The 22,920-nt window shown below is 48.7% G+C and overlaps 1 protein-coding gene across 6 annotated transcripts in view; it reads right to left on the minus strand.

Moving 5' to 3' along the window:
• HVCN1 (hydrogen voltage gated channel 1) overlaps window positions 1–22,920 on the minus strand; it is a 34,598-nt gene that overhangs the window by 2,116 nt on the left and 9,562 nt on the right. For 3 of the 6 annotated variants that reach the window (XM_010969644.3, XM_010969643.3, XM_074356802.1), the window contains exons 3-8: window positions 20,803–20,842; window positions 19,549–19,677; window positions 7,236–7,520; window positions 4,014–4,118; window positions 2,250–2,481; window positions 116–228 (exon numbers count right to left, since the gene is read on the minus strand). In XM_010969644.3, the coding sequence (XP_010967946.1) occupies window positions 116–228; window positions 2,250–2,481; window positions 4,014–4,118; window positions 7,236–7,520; window positions 19,549–19,677; window positions 20,803–20,823 (885 nt within the window). In that variant the 5' untranslated portion in view covers window positions 20,824–20,842. The remainder of the gene's footprint in view (window positions 1–115; window positions 229–2,249; window positions 2,482–4,013; window positions 4,119–7,235; window positions 7,521–19,548; window positions 19,678–20,802; window positions 20,843–22,920) is intronic. The other 3 variants (XM_045506382.2, XM_010969645.3, XM_074356803.1) reach the window with 1 other exon arrangement.

Here is a 22,920-nt window from a genome sequence, read left to right on the forward strand (position 1 = left end):
GGAAGGGGGCCCCGGGCTCAGGGCACCACATGAGCAGAGGCCTGGCGGGGAGAAGTGCCGAGCTGAAGGGAGGGCACAGTGTGTAAACAGACAGCATCTCCCGGCGTCTTCTTACCTTCTCAGAGCAGCTGAATTCAAGGTGTTGGATCTTGGTGGCCAGTTGTAGATTCATCTGTTTTAACCTTAATAGTTGACGTTCTGAACGTGTCTTAACCGAGATAATTATCCCTGAAAAATAACGGTGAGGGTCTCCATGATACTGGTGTCTAACTTAACCACTGGAAAACAAATCTGTATTCTTTATAAATGTACACAGTTGGGAAGCGTGGTGACAAGTAGAACAGTCCCGGCCTGAAGGCCTCAGAACGAGGAGGGGCAGAGGTGCATTTCTGAGCTCCTCACTGCCCAGTTGTGCAGTCCCTCCCTCTGGTCGCAGGGGCTGAGACGTCCTTAAAAATAATCACCGACCAGATGAGCACTGAGCTCCTCAATACGGAGTTTGTTCACAGAATCACTGCTTAGCAGCAGTTGTTCGAAAGGCAAGAAGTACAAGCCTGGAAATGCTCAAGCCTGGAGCTGGGGCTGGCACTGTCCCAACTCCCGGCCTCCAGGGCTGTGGCCATTTTAGTTGTCAGGCAATGGGGCAGGGGCGGGTCATCAGCCTCGTCTGATGGCTCCCAAGTGCCCACACCGCAGGGGGACACGGCCTCGAGGCTGTGCCACCGTGGGGCTGCTCCCTTCCCTTCCAAGTAAGAGTGACAGAGTCTGGACCCGTCACCCACACGTGCAGTGCCCACGAGGCCTGGCAGCAAGTCCCTGGTTGTCTCACTGAGTCCGGTTTGGCCTTGCGTTGCTTTTTCAGCCTCACTACTAACTTTGATAACAATGTGATAATGGGCACTAGCCATTTAGACAAAGAAACTGAACAAATCTTAGACTTCTGGTTTCACCTGCAAAAGCACATCTCACAAGTGTGATGGGAAACTACTGGGTGGTAACTGGTTCATGAGTCATTTATAATCACTGATGGTTTATCTCCCTCACATAACCTTTACACAGAGTATCTTTTTGTTAGGTTAATAAAAAACATCAATCAGCATAGGTACCTTCAATATTATCTCAAAAGCTTCCTTTATTTCCTTTGACAGAACCCAAGTAAATGTTCTTAATAGGCTTTAATCACTAGATCTGAACTGGCCGTCCCTAAAGCCATCGCAAGCCCACATGCCCACACAGAGCCACTCAGCCCCTTCACCTGCCAGGTGCCCGTGCAGCAGGTGGGGCTGCAGGGCACAGGTGGCTGTGATGGGACTCGCTGAGCCACTGAGAGAAGGAGCCGGTCAGGACAGGCCTGCCTCCTAACAACGGCACACAGCCTGTTGTGCTGGGCCCCAGGCTAGGGGTTCCCAAATCTGCTGGACACCCAGATCACCTGAGAGTGTTTCACAGACAGACACCCGGGCTGGGCGCCACCCCAGACCTCCGCAGCTGACCCTCCACTTAAAAAACATGTCAAGGGCAGTTCTGATGCAGGAGGTCCACAGACAGGCATTTGAGCCACTCTGACTAGTTGACAGGCAGCTGAACAGCTACCCAGCTGGCGGCCACTAGCTCCACGTAAAGTCACAGCACAAACAGCTTCTCTGAAACGGCGGCCCCCTGCACCAGCAGGGTGGGCGTGAGGGATTTGGACCTGAATAAGTAAGGAGGTATTTCCCCGAGAGTGTTCTCCAGACCAGAGTCTACAGCACGTTAATAGGTGTCAAATTGGTCAGTTTGGAAAACAATGAACAGTTATCAGAGCCTTCATCATGCTAACTTGTGCTGTAACCTTCTCAAAGTGGGCAGAATCTACAGTGCAGCACTTTTCAACTTCCCTGCTCTGCTCCCCTTCTGGATGGCGGCCCTCCCAGTGGGGGACGGGGTTGATTAGAACACTCCCCAGGAAACACTAAATTAGAAACAAAGGTGTTCTGGGAAGCAAGCCAGGAAGGACTGATCAGGGATTAGCCTAACCCCTTCCATAGCTATCTTTCAATAATCATGAAAATAGAGCCTAAAGGAGAGGTATTTCCTCTCAGAGCACATGTCCTGGTATCAGTTTGTAGCCACAGAGGTGGCAGTGGGACATGGGATCAGACCACTTCATGTTTTCTCTTGAGGGCCAGGAGGATGGGGCCGCCATGCCCACTCCCAGGCTCCACCCACTGTCCCATCCCCTCCACAGCTCAGGAGCACAGAGGACATACCATTGACGATCCGGGCCACCCGCCACAGCCGGAGCAGAATCAGCAGCCCGAGAGCCTCAAACGCGTGTTCCTGGAACAGGAGGACGATGTCGAGGATGAAGGAAACCACCACAACGATGGCGTCCAGGATTTCAAACTTGTGGTGAAAGAACTCCAAGCGGAAGACAAATATTTTAAAGGCGATTTCCATCATAAAAAAGGTCAAGATGGCAAGGCTCATGTAATGGAACACCTGAAAGGGACAAGGAGGCACCGTGAGAGCGGACCCAGGCTGGTCGCACGGACGAGCTGGCTTTGAGTGCACCTGCCTGGTCACCAGAGAGAGAATCCATTCGTTTGACCCATCCCGAATTCCTGCCAGCACCAGGCGCTGTTCTCAGGCTGGGAACACAGCTGGGAACAGCACTGACATTGCTCTCTGAAGGGCAGTGGGGCAAAGGCAGAATCAAAAACATCCAGCACACCCTTTGTCCCAGCAGTTCCACTGCTAGGAATTTATCCTACAGCTAAGCTCACACGGGCACAAAGGATATTTACTGCAGCATCATTCGCAGAACAAAAGAGTTTTCTACGTTGTTTGTAGAGCAATAAAAATGTCCATTAGACTAGGGCACTTGTTAAATGCGTTACGGTACCTCCACGTGTTGCGCTGCGCAGTTCAGAAGACTAGAAATGATCACCAAGGTGGATGGTAAGTGAAGAGAGTTCCCTGATCTTGATTTAAAAATGCCGATCTTCGCTAAAGTAACCATTTCCACTTTGGGACATGGTAAGTACAAAGTAAGCTGGGACAAGATCCTGGGCTGGAAAGCAAGGAAATGCTCAAAGGCCATGGAGTCATGTCACAAGGACAAGGCAGTCAGCTCAAAGAGGCTCCCAGCGACCAGATTTGGGACAGTTTGAATAGCAAAGAGAATGACTATGATTGTAATACTCTCAATACCAAAAAAGGAAATCCACAAGTCCACAGTGATACACACACTTGCACACACGGAACAAAAGGAACATGTTTTATAAACGAATACCGACTACTAGATGTAGAAGGAAAGAAAGAATTAGAAATCACCAGTTTGCAGCCCCCTGTGTATTCACTGACTCACACAGTGATCATTAGTGGGTGAAATGGGGGAAGAAGAAATTTGCATGATACTGAAGTGGCCCTGGGCAGATTATTTATAACTGCAAAGGGAAAAGAGCCCCTGGCCAGTTAAGAGCCCCTGGAGCAGCTCAGCATTTAGTACCTTAACCAAGTGATCCATCAGAGTATCACTAGTAGTGGGCCCCTGGCCCAGTGTGCCACCATACCAGGCCACGCACTGCCCTCTGGGTGGAGATTTGGGACAGCCTCAGGCAGTAACTGAATCAGGGAGTAAATGGTGGGCACATCGCCCAAAAGGCTCCAGCACAGGGACCACGTCAGAATGTCGACAGGAGAAACAGTTTGTCTTCCTGTTGAGATGGGAAGGTATCATTCTCCTGGGCGGACCCTCTCCCTAGAATCAGTGACACACGCCAGCTCTGCCATCTAAGACAGCTCAAGATTCAGGCCACTGAGTGACCAGAGGAGGTGTCCTGCTTGTAGTAAATGCGAGTCTATAACTGGGAAAGGAAGACGTTTGCTCCGCTCTGTGACTGAAAGCACCCAATGAAACTACTCTCAGATAAGGCCTGGTTACTCCAAGGCAGGTGCCGTCTGCCCCACTCTGCCCACCCTGAGTGCAGGTAACAGAAGTGAATTGTACAAAAGGGCCGCTGACACCCTACCCGGGCCGCATAGTTATTCCTGTCAGGCTGGATGATCTTCAGGTCCAGAACGAGCTCAGCGAGCACCAGGAGGGCGTCCAGAACCACCAGGCAGATGATGATAACCTGTGGACCAACAGAAGGAGCAAGAAATCATGAGACCTAAACAGGGGCCCTCGTTCCATCTTTAAGGGCTGGAAACATCCGAGTGAAACCACTGGGGAAAGATGCCAAGGATGGGAAGTCACTGCCCACAGCCCAAGCGCCTAGAAAACATGATGCTGAGTGAGAGAAGCCAAGTGCAGAAGACCACGTATATGATCCCATTTATATGAAATGTCCAGAATAGGCAAATCTACAGAGACAGAAAGTAGACTAGTGTCTGTCGACAGCTGGGGCACTGGGGGTTAATAGTTTAACAGGTACTGGATCTCCTATTGCAGTGACAGAAGTGTTCTGGACTAGACAGTGGTGATGGTTCCACAACACTGTGAATGTACTAAATGCCACTGAATTATCCACCTTAAAGGATTACGGTATGTGAATCTCACCTCAATTTAAAAAAGTGAGAGACCCAAAGTCACAAAATTACAATGCCACAGTCCTAGCCCTGGCCTCTGTGACCGAACCCCTCAGGCCCTCAGGCCCTGAACTTGCCACTCCACAAGGCAGCAGCAGTTCTGAGGGGAGCCACATCACAGAGGAAAATGCTGAGAATTTGGGAGAGCTGGTTAATTCCAAATCCTCTCCTGGAAGACGGCCGTGCTGTGCAGCAGATACAGTGGCTCCGGTCCTGGGCCGGCTCCTGGCTCTCCCATTAGCCTGGACCTTGGGCCCCGCTCTCGATAGTGCCGAGCCTCGGCGTTAACTCTGAGCTTCGGTGTCCTTCCGGGGAAAACAGGGTTGGCTGCATTTTACACCCCAGAGTGACAGTGGGAGCATCGCACGAGACGACGTGTGAGGAGTGCTTAGCACAGGGCCCAGGCACAGTGAGCAGGTAATAAAAGCGAGGTCCTGACCTTCATGGTTATCCTCCCCTGGCCCAGCTACCCTGTCCAGCCGTGGTTTCCATGGAGGCCTGACTCACCCCAAGTTCTCTCCCTAGGTTGGCTGTACCATCCCATGTGAGAAGTGACAATGACAGCAGTGAACTATGTATGTATCATGTCGCTTTGGCCACCCTGAAACATGGGAATAGGTGGAAACTGCATCCAAGAAGGGGATTCCAGAACCTTCCTGTATGCTGATTATATTGGCAGCGATCAAACCCCTGAACCCTTGTCCCCTGTTCCAAAGTGGCGTCCCTACTTCCACTCTGAGCCCCTCAACAAATCTGGTCGTGTCACTCCCTCCCCATCCCCACTCAGAACCTTCGATGGCTGCCCACAGATGGACTTCCAGTGCCTCCTCTCCCTCTACTGGATACACACAAGCCACGTGGACCCTTCTCAATTCCTCCCTCCGGCCCTTTGCAAACATGGCCTCTCTGCCTGTGAAGCGCCTCCCCTCCATCCACAGAGCTGACTCCTGCCCAGCCTTCAGGTGTCAGGTCAAATGTCACCTCCCGACCCTAGATCAGGTCTCCCCCAGCCCCTGGGATCTCTCAGAGCCCCCTAACTTAGTTCCCCTGCAGAGAGCTTCTCTCCTCTTGTAACCAGCCTCTGTCTGATTTCTGGAAGGCCCGCCTCTCTGCAGAGCATCGAGTGAGGGCAGGGACGTGTCCACCATGCCTGGTGCTGCACCCCCAGCCCCTAGTAGGTGCTAAGATGGGATTGTTGAGTGAATGAATAAACAAACATCTCTACTCTGCTTTCCCCCAAGCCACGTGGCCTGGTGGGCCCAGTCAGGAGGGGGGCCTCCCGAGGGCTCCCCTTGCAGCTGGAAGAAAGCTAGCTCCTTCCTTCTGCTCCTGAAATTGAGGGTTTGGGATTTCAACCTCAACAACTTAATACCACGTTTCCTCTCCTGTCAGAACCACAGAGGAAAGCTCCGAGCTGCCAGCAGTGCTGGGTTGTCTGGCCTGCTTTGTTGTCTAAGCCACATGAGAGCGCAAAAACAAAACAAAACAAAATAATTTCCTTTTTTTCTATTTTACCCTGGAACAAAGTCAGTGATGAGAGAGGCAAGGGGTGCTTCTCTGCTTCCAGAAGGGCCATCGGCTCTCGGGAGGGACCGGGTTATTGTGGCCGAGGACGACGCGTACAGCAGGGGCCCCGAGTGGCGCTGTGCAGGGCCTGGGCTGATGAGAAGCTGCGTGCTTGCTTAATCTCCCCGAGCCTCGGAACGTGCTTGCAGACACCTGCTGGCCCACCTCGGGGCCGCGAGTGGGGCTCAGACGGGGCTGGCCAGACTCAGCCTGCACCTGTCCTTCAGAGCGGGACGATGCTGGGGTGACACTGAACCCTGCAGGAAGTCCCAGTCCCTTCGCTGCTCTTTCAAACCTGCACCTCCCCTCATGTTCCCCCCACAGCCACACCTGGAGGTTAAGCCAGGCAGATATTTTTGGCCTCACTTCACAAAATGAGAGACTGGAGCACCCCGTCTGTGAGGCATGGGACCCTTTTAGCCAGGCCCTGAGTGTTTGCTGAATACATGCCGGAATGTTTTATCTGCCTCCAATGCTTACCCTTTAATTTACTTTGTGTGTGTGTAAAATTGGTATGACATTTACCATTTTAACTATTCTAAAACTGGTATAAACTTCAGTGGCATTAAGCACATTCACAAAGTTGCACAACCATCACCACTACATAGTTCTAGAAAATCGTCATTACCCTACATGGAAGCTCGGTACCCATCAGGCAGTTACCCCCTTCCTCCCTCCCTCCAGCCTGTGGTAACCACCAGTCTGCTGTCTCCGTGGATTTGCGTATTCTAGACATTTCATATAATTGGATTATAAGACGGGTGGCCTTTTGTGTCTGGCTTCCTACACTCAGCATGACGTCGTCAAGGTTCATCCACCTTGTAGCCCGTGTCAGTGCTTCCTTCCTTTTCGTGGCTGAGTTTGGAGAGATCATGCTTTGTTTATCCATTCATCAGGTGATGAACCCCTGACTTTTGGATTAGCACTTATTTTACCCCTGATGACACAGGACCCGCCCGCTGTGCCCAGTGGTGTACGGCACGCGGGGGCGCGTGGCGAGTGAATGAGGTGGTGGCGGAGGTGGCCCCACCCAGCCTCGTGACTCTTGGCTGACGGCTCTGCCCCACCCCGGGCATCTCCGGCCTCTGCCCACCTACCTGAAACCTGTGGGCGCTAAAGAGCTTCCTCAAAGTGGTCCTGAAGTCTAGGCGGGGCCTGGGCGTGGGGACAGGGGTGGCGGCCGGGTCAGCAGCTCTGCCCTCCTCGCCTGCCGCCGCCGGTGCTGAAGGCGGCTGCTCCTCCTCGTCCTCCTCGTCCTCTTCATTCTCCCACTTCGTGTAGTTGATGTTCCAGGCATGGTAGTCGTCCCCGACGACGGTGAAGTGCTTCAGGAACTTGCTCATCCTCTCGGCGGGAGGCACCCTGGCCCTGCGGGTGACGGCCTGAAGGGAGGGGACAGAGAACGAGCGCTCAGGCGGGACCACTGGGATCCCACGTCACTCTGATGGGGACCGGGGCCCTCCCACCCTGGGCCACGGGGGGGAAGACAGTCCCAGCGCTCAGAGCACTGTGCAAGCAGACCGTGAGGTCACAGTGGTTTCTTGCGAGTGTATTTTTGGAATCCAGGGTCTCGGGGCTGGTGAGGCAACAGGAAACCCCAGACTCCATCAGGCCTATCACTGCGGTCTGACTGGCAGTCACCAACAAAAGAGGTACTGCAGCCCCATCGCAAAATACCCACCACAGGCCCACGTGTAAATGCCGGAAGCGAGGCTCATGGTTCAGAGACATCACTACCTAAAAACCCCGAGGTGAGAGTTGGTAGGGTGGGGAGAGGGAAAAGGCAAAAGTAAAAGTACCAGGGTTTCACAGAAAAGTGAAGACCCGCCACCCCGCTTTCAAGTCACAGATCAGTCCTTGAAAGGTGAGCGCCAAGTGGATTTTTCCTACATTCTGCCGGTGCTGTTTTAAATATATTAAGGACAGTTGTTTAAAGACCAATAACTTCAAAGCAAAAAAGCTAGTAATCCATCCTGCCCACCCCTCTTTGCTCAACTTATCCTACCAGACATCAGTTTAGAAAGTTCAATAATGAAAACTTTCAGGAATGGGGACAAGAATAGGCAGTATGATCAGTGTGACAGGAAGAGAGAGCCCAAAACAGACCCAGGTCCCTGTGGGAACCTGGATGTGATGATGATGACAGTCCAGGTCAGTGGAGAAAGGCTGGAGAGGTTAGAACATCTGGCTTTTCCAACAAGGGAAGAAGAAAAGGATTCCTATCTCATAACACACACAGAACACATTTCAGTGGTATTAACCTATATAAACATGTTTTTAAAAACTTTAAACATCTTAGAATAAAATACAGACAAGTATTTTCATGACCTCAGAACTGGGAAAGAGTGCTTAAACAAGACACAACACATAGAAGAAATGGATAGAGTTAACTCATCAAAGCCCAAAAATTTATCTCTCACTCTGTCTCACACACACACACACACACACACACAAAGTTAAGACACATCACAGACTGGGAGTAAATATTTGTGATATATTTAATAGACAAAGATTTAGTGTCTAGCACATATAAAGAAACCCTATCAGAAAAGGACAACTCCACAGAAAATTAGGTAATGAATATTAACAGGCAGGTCATATGAGAGGAAACCCAAATGGCCAAGACACTCAACTTCACTAATATTCAGGAAAATGTGAATTGAAGTAACAATCACACACCTTTTCATTCCTGAGATTGGCAATAATTTTAAAGTCTATAAAAGCAAATATTGGTGAAGATGTGAAGCAATGGGGGTCTCTTAAACCCTGAAGACAGGAATAGACACTGGCACCACCATTTGTGGTAGCACTCTGGCATTGTTTTGTCAAGTTGAAGTTGTGCATATCAATAATCTAGTAATTTCACCCTGGACAGGCCTCAAAGAGAAACTCTCTGCATGTGCTCAAATCAGTGGCACGTTTAAGAATGTTTACTGCAAATGTTCACCTAAATGGTAGGAGAGAGAGGAATGAATTTTCTCTATTTGTGTGATGGAATACTATACAGCAGGTAAAACAAATTAACTAAGTCTCTATATAATCACTGATGACACCCATGTGTACCCCCTCTAGCAGTACTGAACACAGTAGATCACTCCCTTTCTTCAAAATCTTCCTTCATTGGCTTCTAGGATTCCACAGACTTCTGGTTTTCCTCCTACCTCAATGGCTGCAAAATGTTACCATATACTGTTTTTGGAATGTGAGCATACATATATAAAAGAATGAGATTTCTGCTTCTTGCTGTGAGAGAGTAACTTTATTAGTATAAAAAACTATTCCAGTTAGAGCAACTGCCATACAACCAATGATACCAGTTAGAGTAACTTCCATAAAACTGGATAAAATATTTGAAATTTACTGTGATCCCTGAGAGAAGAGAAACAGATAAGGTGGGCCCCACAATCACCCTGGCTTTCTGCCTGGAGGTACTTTCTGGACTGTGGAGGCAAAGATGATAGTTCAGGGCTACTGAACCTCCCTTCCTTGGGAATTTGCATGGCAAGGTACCAGAGAAAAGGAAGCGTTGCCGAGAAAGAACTCCAAAAATCGGACTTTGGCTGAGTCCTAAACTTCACATGTGCAGAGCAAGAATCCATGAGGCAAGGCAAAATATAACTTTCAGGGAGAAAACAAAAACAAAAAGGCAAAACTCTACTCTTACGTAACTGTGAGCTGAACTGCCAGAGATTATGCAGGGCTGGGTTGGGAGGCCTGTAAATTTCAAATAGCTAGAGTAAAGCAATCTCACTGAACACGCTGAGCATCAGCAGCAAGTCCAGAAAAGTCATGCCTTATAAGCAGACCTACTCTAGCCCTCCAGTCAGGGCTACCTTAGACTTGTCCCAACTAAGCTCAAAAATGAGACTTTTAAAAAAGATCAAGATAATCTCAAAGTAAATTAAACTCCTGTTGGAACAAAACTCAATTCTCCATTGGAGAAGACAGCAAAATACCCTAAACAACATAACATTCATAATGTCCAGCATGTGATAAAAAAAAAATTACTAGACAGATAAGTAAGCAAAATAATGTGGCCATAGCCAGTAGAAAAATCAGCTTATGAGCTCAAAACAGAGAAAGATAATGGAATTGGCCAACAAAGACTTGAAAATAGCTATTACAAATATGTTCAAGGATTTCAAGGAAAACATGAACTTACTGAGGGAACAAATGGAGAATCTCAATAGAGAAATGGAGGCTATAAAAAATACCCAAATGGATACTCTAGAATTGAAAAATACATACATGAGATGAAAAATCACTAGATGGGCTTAACGGCTGATTAGATGCTGCAGAATAAAAGATTGGTGAACTTAAAGATGAAAAAGAGACAATAACCAGTGGAAGCATGGAGAGGAAAAAGGCTGGGGGTCGGGGAAGGAACAGAGCCTTAGGGACAATGTTAGTGGCCTAATATACATGTACCTGGAAAGCCAAAAGGAGATGAGAGATTAGAGAAAATATTTGGAGAAATAATGGCTGGAAAAAATTTCCAAATTTGATGGAAAAATATACACATGTAGATCCAAGAGTCTGTGTCCCCAGAGTATCATGTGCCACCTGACCTAGAGCAGAAGCTTGTCAAGTGCCTGATGGCTGAGAGCACTGGTGCCCTGTCTCCTGGGCCAGCCCTCCAATTACTGGGCTCCCAGGGCCATGCCCGCAGCTAACCTGAAGCTCTCTGGGCGCTACGGGCCACAACTGTCCCCTGAAACACCTCACCTGGCAGATGGAAACCTCCTGTACTAGTTCTTAGCATGGTAGGAGCCTCAGGGTGCTTTGCAAAAACCACATTCACATTTTACACAAAAAAGGAAATTTTCTTTTTAAAACTTTGCGTCCAGTAAAGAAGCAACTTTCAGTAATTTGGGATGAAAATATTTATGGCACCCAGCAGAGCAGAAAATAACTCTGGTTTTAAGTCAAGAACCTGTCATGCTGGAAGCAGATAAGTTCCAAAAGGGGCAAAGATATAGCTGATCATGAAAACGTTGTGGGCCTCGGCAACTTTACCACCCAGCCTGGACTCTCAGCTCTCAGGACCACCCCACCCTGCCTAGGTGGACGGAAGAGCTGACTCAGTGAGTTACCTGGGGCACCAGCCTCGGAGCCTGGCCTGGAGCAGCCCCTCTGTAAGCGCCGGCTGGTATTATTTCTCAACAACAAAAATCCTCACCTCCACTACTCCGACTCCATCACCATCTGTGGGTACTTCGCACTTCTCTGGTTACTGGCCCGCGGCTGGCCTCTACAAGCCCAGGCTATTTAGTGACAGGGACTGATAGATGCCCTTTGTGCCTGAAGCTAGACGGAGCGGTTTCTGTTCCTTGTGAACTGGAGAATATAGAGTCCCATCTCTCCATTCACACCCCCCCACCCCCGTCTCCACCTCTGCTGCATTAACCCTTGCTGTTCCACTACATCCTGTCACTGCTCTCTCTGGGGTCACCTTTCCATACCAAACCCCAGGACTGCAGTTCCCACCTGGACTGTACTGCATCCTCTCACACCGTGGACTCGGTTCTTGGTTTTTCTCCCCTCTCTGGCCGCCCTTCCTGTCCCATGTCCCTGCCCCCATGCCATGTGGAGTCGGCGAGTCCCCAGCCCTGAGCTTCTCTTGGCACAGGGCGACTCTTTCCCTTTGGTGGTCCCTGCACACCTGTGTTCTTAATGCTGCTCAGTGCGAATCAGTCTCCAGCCTGCTGTCTGATAGCCTGCCAGGCCATTAGTTTGCTGTGACCCAAAATGAACTAACTTCTTATCTTTTCCCCTAAATCCACTCGTCCTTCCATGTTCCCCTAGGGCATCACATCCACTCGGCTGCCCAAGAACTACAGCTCATCCTTGGCTCCTCTCTCTTCCTCAAGCCTGTCAATCTCACTTCCTAAATATCACTCACACTGCACCGTCTCTTCTCTGTCTGACTCCCTCCTAGCACTGTCACCTCTTGCAAGGACGCCAGCACCAGCCTCTGAGCTTTCCTCCACCTGGCGGTGGCCAGGGTCTCCTTTCTGCAGGGCTGGTCTGGCTGAGTCCCTGCTCTCGCCCACCCTCCCCTTCCCATTACCTTCAGTACCCCCCACCCTCACCCCCTGCCAGCCACTGCCTTCAGGACAAAGTCCAAGCTCGTTCAGTCTCCCCAGGCCCTGGTCTCCTCCCCCAGCCCCTGCCCGCCGCACTCCAGTTACAACTACACTGGGGTTCTAGAACCAACTGCGCTCTCTCTTGCTTCCAGGACTTTGCCGGCCTGTCCCCACTGCCTGGAATACCCTTCCTGATCTCACCCGCGTGCTCTTTCCGGCCTTACAGACACCTAGATTTTACCTCCCCTGGGAGGCCGCCCGCTGGTGAGGGCCCTTCCTCTCTCCCCATCGAGCCACTCGCTAACGAGCACTGTGACAGCCTGGCGCTGTCTGTCTCCTGCCCTGGTCTGTGCTTGCTGGGAGGGCAGACACTCTTCCTCCCTCAGTTACAGGGAGGGGCTCAATATATATTTAATAAATGAATTAGCAACAAAACGTCAAAGGTAAAAACATCGCCTACTTCTCTTTTACACATGACAGGTATTATACCAGAAAAATTACTACCTGGGAGAGATGGGGAGAGATGAGAAAAACAGACCTAGAACTGAAGGAGAGAAAATGTTCTCGTGTCTATTTTTACAGGCTCTGAAGCTGCCACCTGTGGGAGGGGAAAGTCCCTATCTCTTGGTCATCCAACAATCACAGGAAAGGGTACTTTTAAGAAATTCAGCCACCTCCTGATTCCCAGGGCCCAGTGCTCCTTAAGTCCCCTTTTCCCGGTTCCCTCCCAGAGCCTGCTTCTGGGGACTGGGTGTTCTTATTCACCCGCCCCCACGCGTTGACCAGACACAATGGGAGCGACGTCTATTATTACCGATCATGTATTATTTGTTACATTAGCACACTGCTAAGCTCCACGTTCCTTACATGTACTATTTCATTTTAATTCCTAACAACCCTCTGAGGTCGAGGCCATTATTTTGGGTCTAGGGGGAGAAAGGTGACTTACCTGCCCAAAGTCACACACTCAGAAAATGGCAGAGCCAGGCTCTGCCCCTGGGCTGGACAACCCGGAGCCCCCCGTGTTAGACAGAACCCGTGGCCAAGAAACAGCCGGGCAGCGGTGACTAGAGATTTACCTGCGGGGAGTGTGGAGTGGGTTGAGGTGTGGCTGCCCCCCAAAATTCACATCCACCTGAAACCTCAGAATGTGAGCTCGCTTGGAATATACGGCTTTGCCAGGGTCATTAGCTAAAGGTCTTGTGATAAAACCATCCCGGACTTAGGGTAGGCCCCCAATGCAATGACCAGTGTCCTTATGAGAAGAGGAGAGGACACGCAGAGGAGGCGGCCACGAGAAGACGGAGGCAGGGCCTGGAGGGGTGCATGGCAATCCAAGGAGTGCCAACGACTGCTAGCAATCACCAGAAGCTGGGAGAAAGAGCTGGAACAGATCCTCCCTCCGAGCCTTCAGAGGGACCAACCCTGCCAATACCCTGATTTTAGACCTCTGGACTTCAGAACTGAGAGAAGAAATTTCTGTCGTGTTAAGCCGCCTGTCGGCGGTCACGTGTTATGGCAGCCCCAGGAAGCTACTACACAGGGGCTGTGCCTTCAGCCAAGGTGGCCACAGACCACGTGCTCTCTCTCCCCCTGTATCTTGGTGGGCCACACATCCACCCTGACTCCTGGGAGGAAGCAGGTTCCTCTGAAGGTCACAAAACCACCCAGACTGTTTCTGCAGCCAATCCCAGCAGGAGCTGCTGCTTGCTCACAGCTTACAGGACACCCTCAGCACCCCCTGCTCTCACCTGATGCTGGTAACAATCCTGAGGAGTAGGCAGGGCAGAGAGGGGCAGGCTCTCCACTCTACAGAAGGGGAAACTGAGGTTTGGGGAGGAGAGACCGACTGCCCAAAGTCACCTGCTGTGGCAGGTTGTCAGGTGGAGGGAGGGAGGCACTCCTCTCTACTCCCTGGTGGGCGTGGAAATGGGTAAGCCCTCCTTAGAAGCGCACTGGGCCAGCTTCTTTCATCTTTTGAAAAAATATTTAAGTCTCTCCAATGTGCCAGGCATGAGAGCAAAGAGGGGATCAGCCTTCAATCAGCTTCTATCAAAATTTTAAATGTCCCTATTGTTTGACCTGATAAGGGACTCACACAAGAGCACAAAGATGCTTGGTGTTACCACACCCCAAACTGGAAACAACCTCAAGGGCCACAGTTAAATACACTGCGGAACACTACACAGCTGTTAAGAGCACAGTAAGTCAGCGTAGCTCCAAGTACTGACACAGAAAGGGGTCCTTGATCTACAGTCAAGTAAAAGCCAGCATATTACAGACCAGAATGTATCCTAATTCCATTTTTGTTAGAAACAGATGAAATCAACAACCCATACCAAAAGGTTACCTCTAGGGAGGGGCCGGGATTGGGGTGGAGGATGAAGAGAGACTTGCAATTTTTTTTTTTTCTATTAAGTTCAACCATAAGACATAGCCATTTTAGGGGTGAGATCCAGCCTGCAAAGAATGAAGTATTTGGAGGCAGGGGGCAGGAGAGAGGAAGAATTTACACACACACACACACACACACACACACACATACAACTATATATCCAATATATACATAAGTGGATCCCTGAATGAGAAAACCAAAACAATGGAACAGAATAGTTCAAGATAAAATTCAAGACAACTTTCCTGAAATCAAGAATTTTGAAAAAATTACCATTTTTGTAGGTTAAAATTGGTAGACACTGACAATTTCCTATGGTTCAACCTAATTACGCCTGTTTGTTGTTTTAATTTCTTACATTGAGAACTTACACATACATTTTTAAAAACAAAGAAACGTAAGTAAGTAGCAAAGCTGGCACATGAGCTCAAGCCTGCTAGCCTCGTTCTTTCCAAGGTGCTCTGTCAACAGGGGAAAACATGGCAGAAAAGGTGGCTTTTTAAAGCAACAGAATGATGATACTGAAAGAGTTAGAATCAAGGTTCTGAGATGCAACCCTCCCTTCCTTATAAAGGGAAACTGAGAACTTGCAACAAGGCAACCACCACCAGCCAGCAGACAGTTTGCAGACTCACATCTGGGTCTCTTGTCTTCTGGGTCCAGGGCAGAGAAGTCGTCTCCGATCCCTGCCTTCCCTCCCCCTCCACTACAGCCCACCCATCACTAAGCCCTGCGCGTTTTAGCATCTAAATGACCCTTGAATCCACCTCGGGGCAGACTTTTCCCAACCTCTGCCAACACCTCCACCAGCTTCCACTTTTACTTGGAGGAGGTACCAGCTCCTCAGTGTTCTCCCAGCAGCATGAGAGCGCTTCTCGGAACACAATCACATCACTCCTTGTGCAGAAAAGGTCTGAGGTTGCTGCCCTTAGAAAGGCCTGCTTGGCCCTTGGCTGGCATCCGGGAGCTTGGATTTGGGAATGGTTCCCACCTGCTAAGAACAGCACACTGTGCCTGGGCGGTTTATAAAGACAATGTAGTTTATGTTGAACGCCTGCTGTCCTCTGGGGAGCCTGGGATTTTGAGTGCCTGGAATTTTGGCCCATGTGACCAGCCCCCAAATAAAAACAAGCGTTCCTAGTAGATGGCGTTTCACATGTGTTGTCATAACTTGTTCCTGGAGCAAGTCCCACGTGACTCCACTGGGAGAGGATTCTGGAAGCTTGTGCCTGGTTTCCCCTGGACTTCACCTTATGCACCTTTTTTCCATGTCCTGTGCTGATTTTTCTTTGTAAAAATCTTAGTCATGAGTGGAACTGTGTGCTTAGTCCTATGAGCCCTCCTAGCAGATCACTGGACCTGGGGTGATCTTGGGAACCCCTAACACAAAACTCTTCTTTGGCTTCCCATTGATCTTAAAAGACCCAAGTGCTTTCCAGATACCCACACCTGTTCTGCACACCGTGGCCTCTGCCTACCCATCTGACCTCACCTGTCACCACTTTCTCTGCTGTGGCCACAATGTCTCCATTCAGCCCTTTGTTCTCAACAGGTTCCTTCAACCACAGGGCTTTTGCACATGTGATTTCCTCCGCCTGGAATGCCCCCTCCTCTTCTACCTTGTCATTTTTGTTTTCCTCCTTCAGGAGGTCTCCCTCAAGCATCCCAGCTTCACGAAGCTGAATGTGTACCTCCCCTGTTGCATTCATGCATGGCCAACGTGCCTTCCCAGTCGAGATGGATTCACCAGTTTGTGTAATGGAGTCTGTTACCTCCTCTGCTCCCCACTCCCCATTAGGGAAGAGACCTGGGGTGGGGGGTGCAGTTCCTGCTCATGCCATATCCTCTATATCCTACGTGCCTGGAAAACATACCTGGAGGGTGGAGCGAATCCCTCGAGCAAACCTCTCCTCTCAGGGGACTCATGTACTGCAGCGGCTCACAGACTCTAGCACCGCCCCCCGCCCAGGCCCCGGGGGTTTGTGTTCTGAGGAATGCCTATTTTTTAAATCAAAGAAGTCTTTAAATAAGCGTAGCAGCTTTTCCTTCTCTAGGGTGGGGAGGAAGTTTGAGGTTCACGAAAATAACCACGACGACAGCTGACCAGCTTGGGGTGGGCGGGGCTGCTTATCAGCCAAGGAGCCCACCTGCAGCTCCAGTGCCCCCAGAGATGTATTCTCCAACTCTTCTCTCCTCTTCCTATAGGGTCAGAACCCTTCCTGTCTTGATAGAAGAGTCTGCCAGCCCGGCCAGGATCGTGGGGCTGGGAGGAGACGATGTGAGGAGTAACATTTAAGGTAGTGGGAACTGGTGACTGTAATTCTCCCCAGGGCACCTGCCATTTTCTGAGGTCTGGGCAAAGAATGGTAACAATTCCATGAGGTGGGGACTGAATCCTCTCCATTTACAGATGAGGAAACTGGGAACAGAGAGGCCAAATGACTTGCCTCAGGTCAGACAGCCAGGAAGAAGCAAAGCTCAGATTCCAACCAGGTCGAAAAGGTATTAAAAAATAAATAATCAGAAAATGCAGTAGTGAGAGCACTGACTTCTTGGTAAATTTCTTGGCCATCAAAAAGGCCTAAGTCTGGTGCATATGGCTAGTGGGAAAAATAAGATACAAAGTTGTCTGCAGTCTTTGATTCTAATTGTAAAGGACACGGAGAGTGAGATGGTAGCTAGGTAAATGATAAATCTGGTGTGCTGGGGTTATTATAAACTTATTTCCTTTTGCTCGAGTTTTCACAATAGTAATACTGAAATAGACTTTTTTTTTTTTTTTGGCGGCGAGCACTTGTCCTTTAATTTGCATGTAAAATCAGTTTTATCTGGGCCAGATGCCTGGCCCAGAGCCCCCTCCCTCCTGCATGACCTCTCTGAACACTGCCCTGGCTCTGGCTCACCACTGCTGAAGGCCAGTGCTGCCCTGGGAGTTCGGCCCAGTGTTACTCAATAAGAAACACATTTTATACCCCGCCTCTTAGGATGTGCTGATATATACACGTTCCATGTATTAACCAACACTCATGTTAATATGTGAGAGGCTTATGTTGTCCACTTTATTTCTTAAAAGGCTGACTGCAGCCCATTAATGGATTTCAGGAGTCACCAATGGGTTGAGTTTGAAAGACTCACACCAGGGTATAGTGGGGAGGCTATACCCCATCTATTTCCCTGGGGGAGAGAGATGCTGACTGTCAGAGAGGTGGCAGACCTGCCCAAAGCCTGTGAATCAGCCACGTTAACTGGGAAGCATAAGTCATGCTGCTATTTGTGTTATGAAAGCATAGAAAGGAAAAAAAAAAAAACCAGTCATCCAGCTAGAAATCAGGACCCAGCACCAGTGTGACTGAGTCATCTGGGCCATCCCCATCTCCCAGTGTCTTAGTGATGCTTCAGTCGTGGAAAAGACGGGATAAACAGAGTTCAGGGCACCCCTATTTCCTGCCCTGCTCTGGTGCGGTCCTTGGAAGGAGGCCCAGTGCAGCCCCAGTTTAACCAATGGCTCTCAACCCTGGCTGCACATTGGAACCACCTGGAAGCTTAAAAAACCCCAATGCCTGGGTCTTAGGCCCAGAGATTGTGATTCAGTCGGTCTGGGGGTGGCCTGGGTACTGGGATCTCCCACGTGAAGTCAAGGTCAAGAACCAACATCGTAAAAGAACCCAGAGCCTCCAGACACTTTGTGAGAAATGTGCAAAGGGCCACAAGGATTTCTAAGCATATCTGGCTCCCCGGATGTGGCTGGTGACACACATCTTTATCTGTGATGAGGAACAGGTCAGCTGACGGGCTGAAAACTCAGTTTACCCTCGTGAGGGCATCACAGCTCCTGTGTTTTAAGGGTCTGCTGTAGCCCAGCACCCTGCTGAGTGCTTTCCATGCACAACCTGTTTCTTCACTGATCTCATTTTACAGAAGAGGAAAGCGGAGGCCCAGAGAAGTGGGAAGGGGCAGGGAGGGCTTCTGAAGAGGGCAGGTGTCCACAGCTGCTGGGCCCCCTCTCAGCAGAGCTGAGACAGCAAGTCGGGTCTGAACGACAGCTAAAAACCCCACCAGTTTCTCCTACAACACAGCTGTTTTCCTCCCCCAAACTAGAGGAGCTGGACAATTAAAAAGCTCTTAAAAGCAAACCTATTAAAACAATTTCTTGAAAACAAAACTAACTCCATCAGGGTAAATTACTAAAAGAAACTTGTTCTCTGAGTCAGTAAGAGGCTTATTTGCTCCAAGTGGCCCTGGCCCAACCTTCCCTGGCTCCCCAACAACTAGGGCCAGCCCCTACTATTAGCCTCTGTGCATGACAGACAGGCTCCCGCCCCCCAGGAGTCCCCTGAGATGGGTCCCCAGGTCTGCACGCCAATACTGGTTTCCCTGATGTTTCCGTGCACCCACCCCCACCACCAGGACTTGTCCCTGCAGCTAGATCCCTGACTCACCTGGGCCCCCCAGGTGTACCTGCCACCATTCATCCCAGTGAGCAGACTTTTACCCCAGGTCTATTTCAATATCACTATTGTGAAAACACGAGCAAACAGAAATAAGTTCATAATAACCCCAGCACACCAGATTTATCATTTACCTAGCTACCATCTCACTCTCTGTGTCCTTTACAATTAGAATCGACGACTGCAGACAACTTTGTTATCTTATTTTTCCCACTAGCCATACGCGTGAAACCTGTCTTACAATTGACCAGCATCAGGTCACATTACATCACAGTAAATGGTGGCACTTTTTCTTCTTCACAGCACATAAAATAATGGTGCATCTACAATCAATGGTATCTCACGTGCTAAGAAACACGTAAATTTGAGTTTCTAAATTATGCTGTCAATTGTACGTTTTCCTTTTTATGGGCTGTTTCCTTTCCCATAAGCGAGACGACCAGGTTTGACTATGAACATTTTCATGATTCTTAATACACACCGTCAAGGTTTTTTCCGGCACAGTCGTGTGGGTTGATCCAGCCCCTCTTGAGATGGAGTGAGGCGGTTTCACCACAGTATAACCGCTATCAGCATCTCCGCTTGCTTTTTTGGTTTGCCTAGTAGGGAGCTGTAAATGAAGGACACTGTTGCATTTGCCCCACCATGAGGATTAACGGTAACTGGAACTCATGGAGCTCCCGTATTGAGTGGCAGACACTGAGCTTCCCACGTCTCATCAGGAATTTTCACAACATGGTCATCCTTTTGTTGGAAATGCCACCATATTTCATGAATGCAAAGATGAACATTTTCCCTATATTTCAACATTTCTGAAATCACAACTGGTGGCATGTTGTGTCATTGGCCACTTCCCCCCACCTCACATTGTAAACAGCTTTAAATCAGAAACACTCTTACAGTTTTACAAAGGAGCCACCAATGTGATGAAATGCAAGATCCCCATCATCACCCTCCCGTGGTCCTGCCAACCCGCACGTTTGCTTCCCAGACTCTGCCCCCATCACCCTGCTGCTACTCTGAGCTTCTGGCACCGCCCTGACCAGGCCCCCACCACCTCCAAGTGAACAGCTGAAATTGAAAGCCAACACTTCCTCTCCACCTTGTCCCACCCTTCACAACCCATGTCTCCCCAAATCCAACAAGCCTGCGTCCCAGATATCATGGACAGTATTTATCAGTCCTGCTCTGGATGGCCACACAATACCAGAAGCAGAACATTCGCTTTGGAGTTAGACCAGGATGAAATCCCATTTTTGCCACTTCCTACCTGTGTGATCTTGAGCAAGTAGCTTTATTTCTTTGTGCCCAAGTATCTTTATAAAATAAGTGGTGGGGAAAAGCCCCTTATGGGCTCAGTACTGGCCTAGCATTCTGAGACCACTGTCTCCTTGACTCCTCCTGACGAGCCTTCAGGAACAGGGGTGGTAAGGAACTTTCCCCCATTTTCAGATAAAGAAACTGAGGCTCAGGGAGGCGAAGGGCCTAGTCGAATGACACGGGGCTGTGAAAATGCAGAGCTGGCATTTGAGTGGACCGATTCCGGTTATCAGGTTATCTTGAGGTTTTGTGAATGCCTTCAATAGCTTTCACCTTTGCGACTTTAAACACTTCGGTCAGGCAGAAGCACCCAGAACAGGTGTTTCCCTTCTATCCTGTTAGAAATACCAAACAGAACTATCTTCTTAGGGTTGGGAGGTCCTTTAATGCTGCTAGTCCACCAGAATCAATTTACCTTTTCATTCCAGGTGGCCATGTTCCTGTCGTCTCCGGCTCTGGAAAATAAGGAAACATTTGTCCACATCTGTCGTACTGCCATCATTTGTCTCAGTATATGTTTTGCAAAACACTTTCTTTTTTTTCTTAAAAAAAATTTTTTTTTTTAAATGCAGGTACTGGGGATTGAACCCAGGACCTTGGTGCACGCTAAGCGTGTGCTCTACCACTGAGCCATACCCTCCCCCTGCAAAACACTTTCTTACAAGTTATTTTCAACTTGCTTAAGTTAACATTGTCTGAAAATAGCAATACAGCTCAAAGTGTATGTAGGACATACAACCTGAGTATATACCCCAAAGAATTAAAAACAGGCACTCAAGCAAACACATGTACACGAATATTCACAGACAAAAAGTGGAAACAACCTGTGTCCATTAACATGAATGGATAAATAAAAGATGTCATATCCACACAATGGAACGTTATCCAGCCATAAAAAGAGATAAGTACTTTTGCAATATATATGAACATCTAATCATTATGTTGTACACCTGAAACTAATGTTGTATGTCAATTATACCCCAATAAAAAAATAAAAAAAGATATGAAGTACTGATTCATGCTACAGCATGAATGAACCTCTAAAACATTATGCTAAGTGAAAGAAGCCAGATACAAAATGTCACGTATGACATGGTTCCACTGATGTGTAACATCCAGAATATGCAAATCTGCACAGACAGAAGCAGACTGGTGGTGTCCAGGGACTAGGGGGAGAGGGGAATGAGAAGTGACCACTTAATGGGGACAGGGTTTCCTTTTTAGGTGATGAAAATGTTCTGGAACTAGACAGAGGTGGTAGTTACTACACCACAGAGGTGGCAGGTACTACATCAGAAATGTATTAAATGACATCAAATTGCTCATTTTAAAAGTTAATAACATTATGTGAATTTCACTCCAATTAAAAAGAACCAGACTGGAAAAAAAAAAAAAAAAAGAACCAGACAGACATGTTAGTGTCGAAACTGCCCTGGAAAGCAGCAAAAAATCTAAACGTCGACCAACGGGGATCTGGTCGAGTCAGTTAGGGCACATCCGCACAGTGGGAGACCCCAGTGCTGTTAAATCTTCAAATGCGGAGGAGGAAAGAGGTAACTAACAAGCTCCCCCATCACACTATAGCATAATGTGTACAGTATGATCCCAAGTATATGAAAAGATTATATGTGCATTTTTTTTTTTATAAGTCTGTAAGGATATAGCCAAACTCTTCACAGTGGTTATTGCTGGAGAAAATGGGAGTAATTTGGGGGTAGAGTGGGTTATCTTCCTTCTCTTTGCTTCTGGAAGGTCTGAACTTCTACAATGACTATATGTTACCTCTTAAAACTTATTTTTAATGCTGGCAGGCAACCTATGTAGTAAAAAATTTAAATAATACAAAAAGATAAACTATGACAAGTAAGTCTTCTTTTTTACTTCTGTCTTTCCCAGAAACAGTCACTCCTACCAGTTTTCCATGTAGCCTTCGGGGATATTCTAGGTCTTCCCAACCACATCCATATTTATTCTTTTTTTCCCCCCTTAAACAAATGTGAGCCCACACACTGTTCCGAACCTTGCTTATTTCCCTTTAGGGGGTGGTAGGCTGAATAATGCCTCCCGCCAGAGATGTATATGTCCTAATTCCCGAGACCTGTGAGTATGTCACTTTACGTGGCAAAAAGGACTTGCAGGTGTGGTTAAACTAAGGACTCCAAGATGGGGGATTATCCAGGTGGGCCCAGCGTGATCAGAAGGGTCTTGACAAGTAGAGCAGGGGAATCAGGAGGCTATACAACCACAGAAGCAGAGGCTGGAGTCAGAGAGATTGGAAGAGGTTATGCTTCTCAAAGATGGAGAGATGGGGTCACAGTCCAAGGAGTAAGGGCAGCCTTTAGGAGCTGGTAAAGGCAAACAAACAGATTCTCCCTAGAGAATCTCCCGAAGCAATACAGCCCTGCCAATAACTTGATCTTGGTGCACCAAGACTGATTTTGGAGATGTGAACTGTGAGATAAGTTAATGTTGTTTTTAAGCCATCAGATTTGTGATCATTTGTTACAGCAGCCGCAGGAGTCTAATACAGTAT

Source organism: Camelus bactrianus, chromosome 32 (genome assembly GCF_048773025.1).
Source record: "Camelus bactrianus isolate YW-2024 breed Bactrian camel chromosome 32, ASM4877302v1, whole genome shotgun sequence".
NCBI classification, from domain to species: domain Eukaryota; kingdom Metazoa; phylum Chordata; class Mammalia; order Artiodactyla; family Camelidae; genus Camelus; species Camelus bactrianus.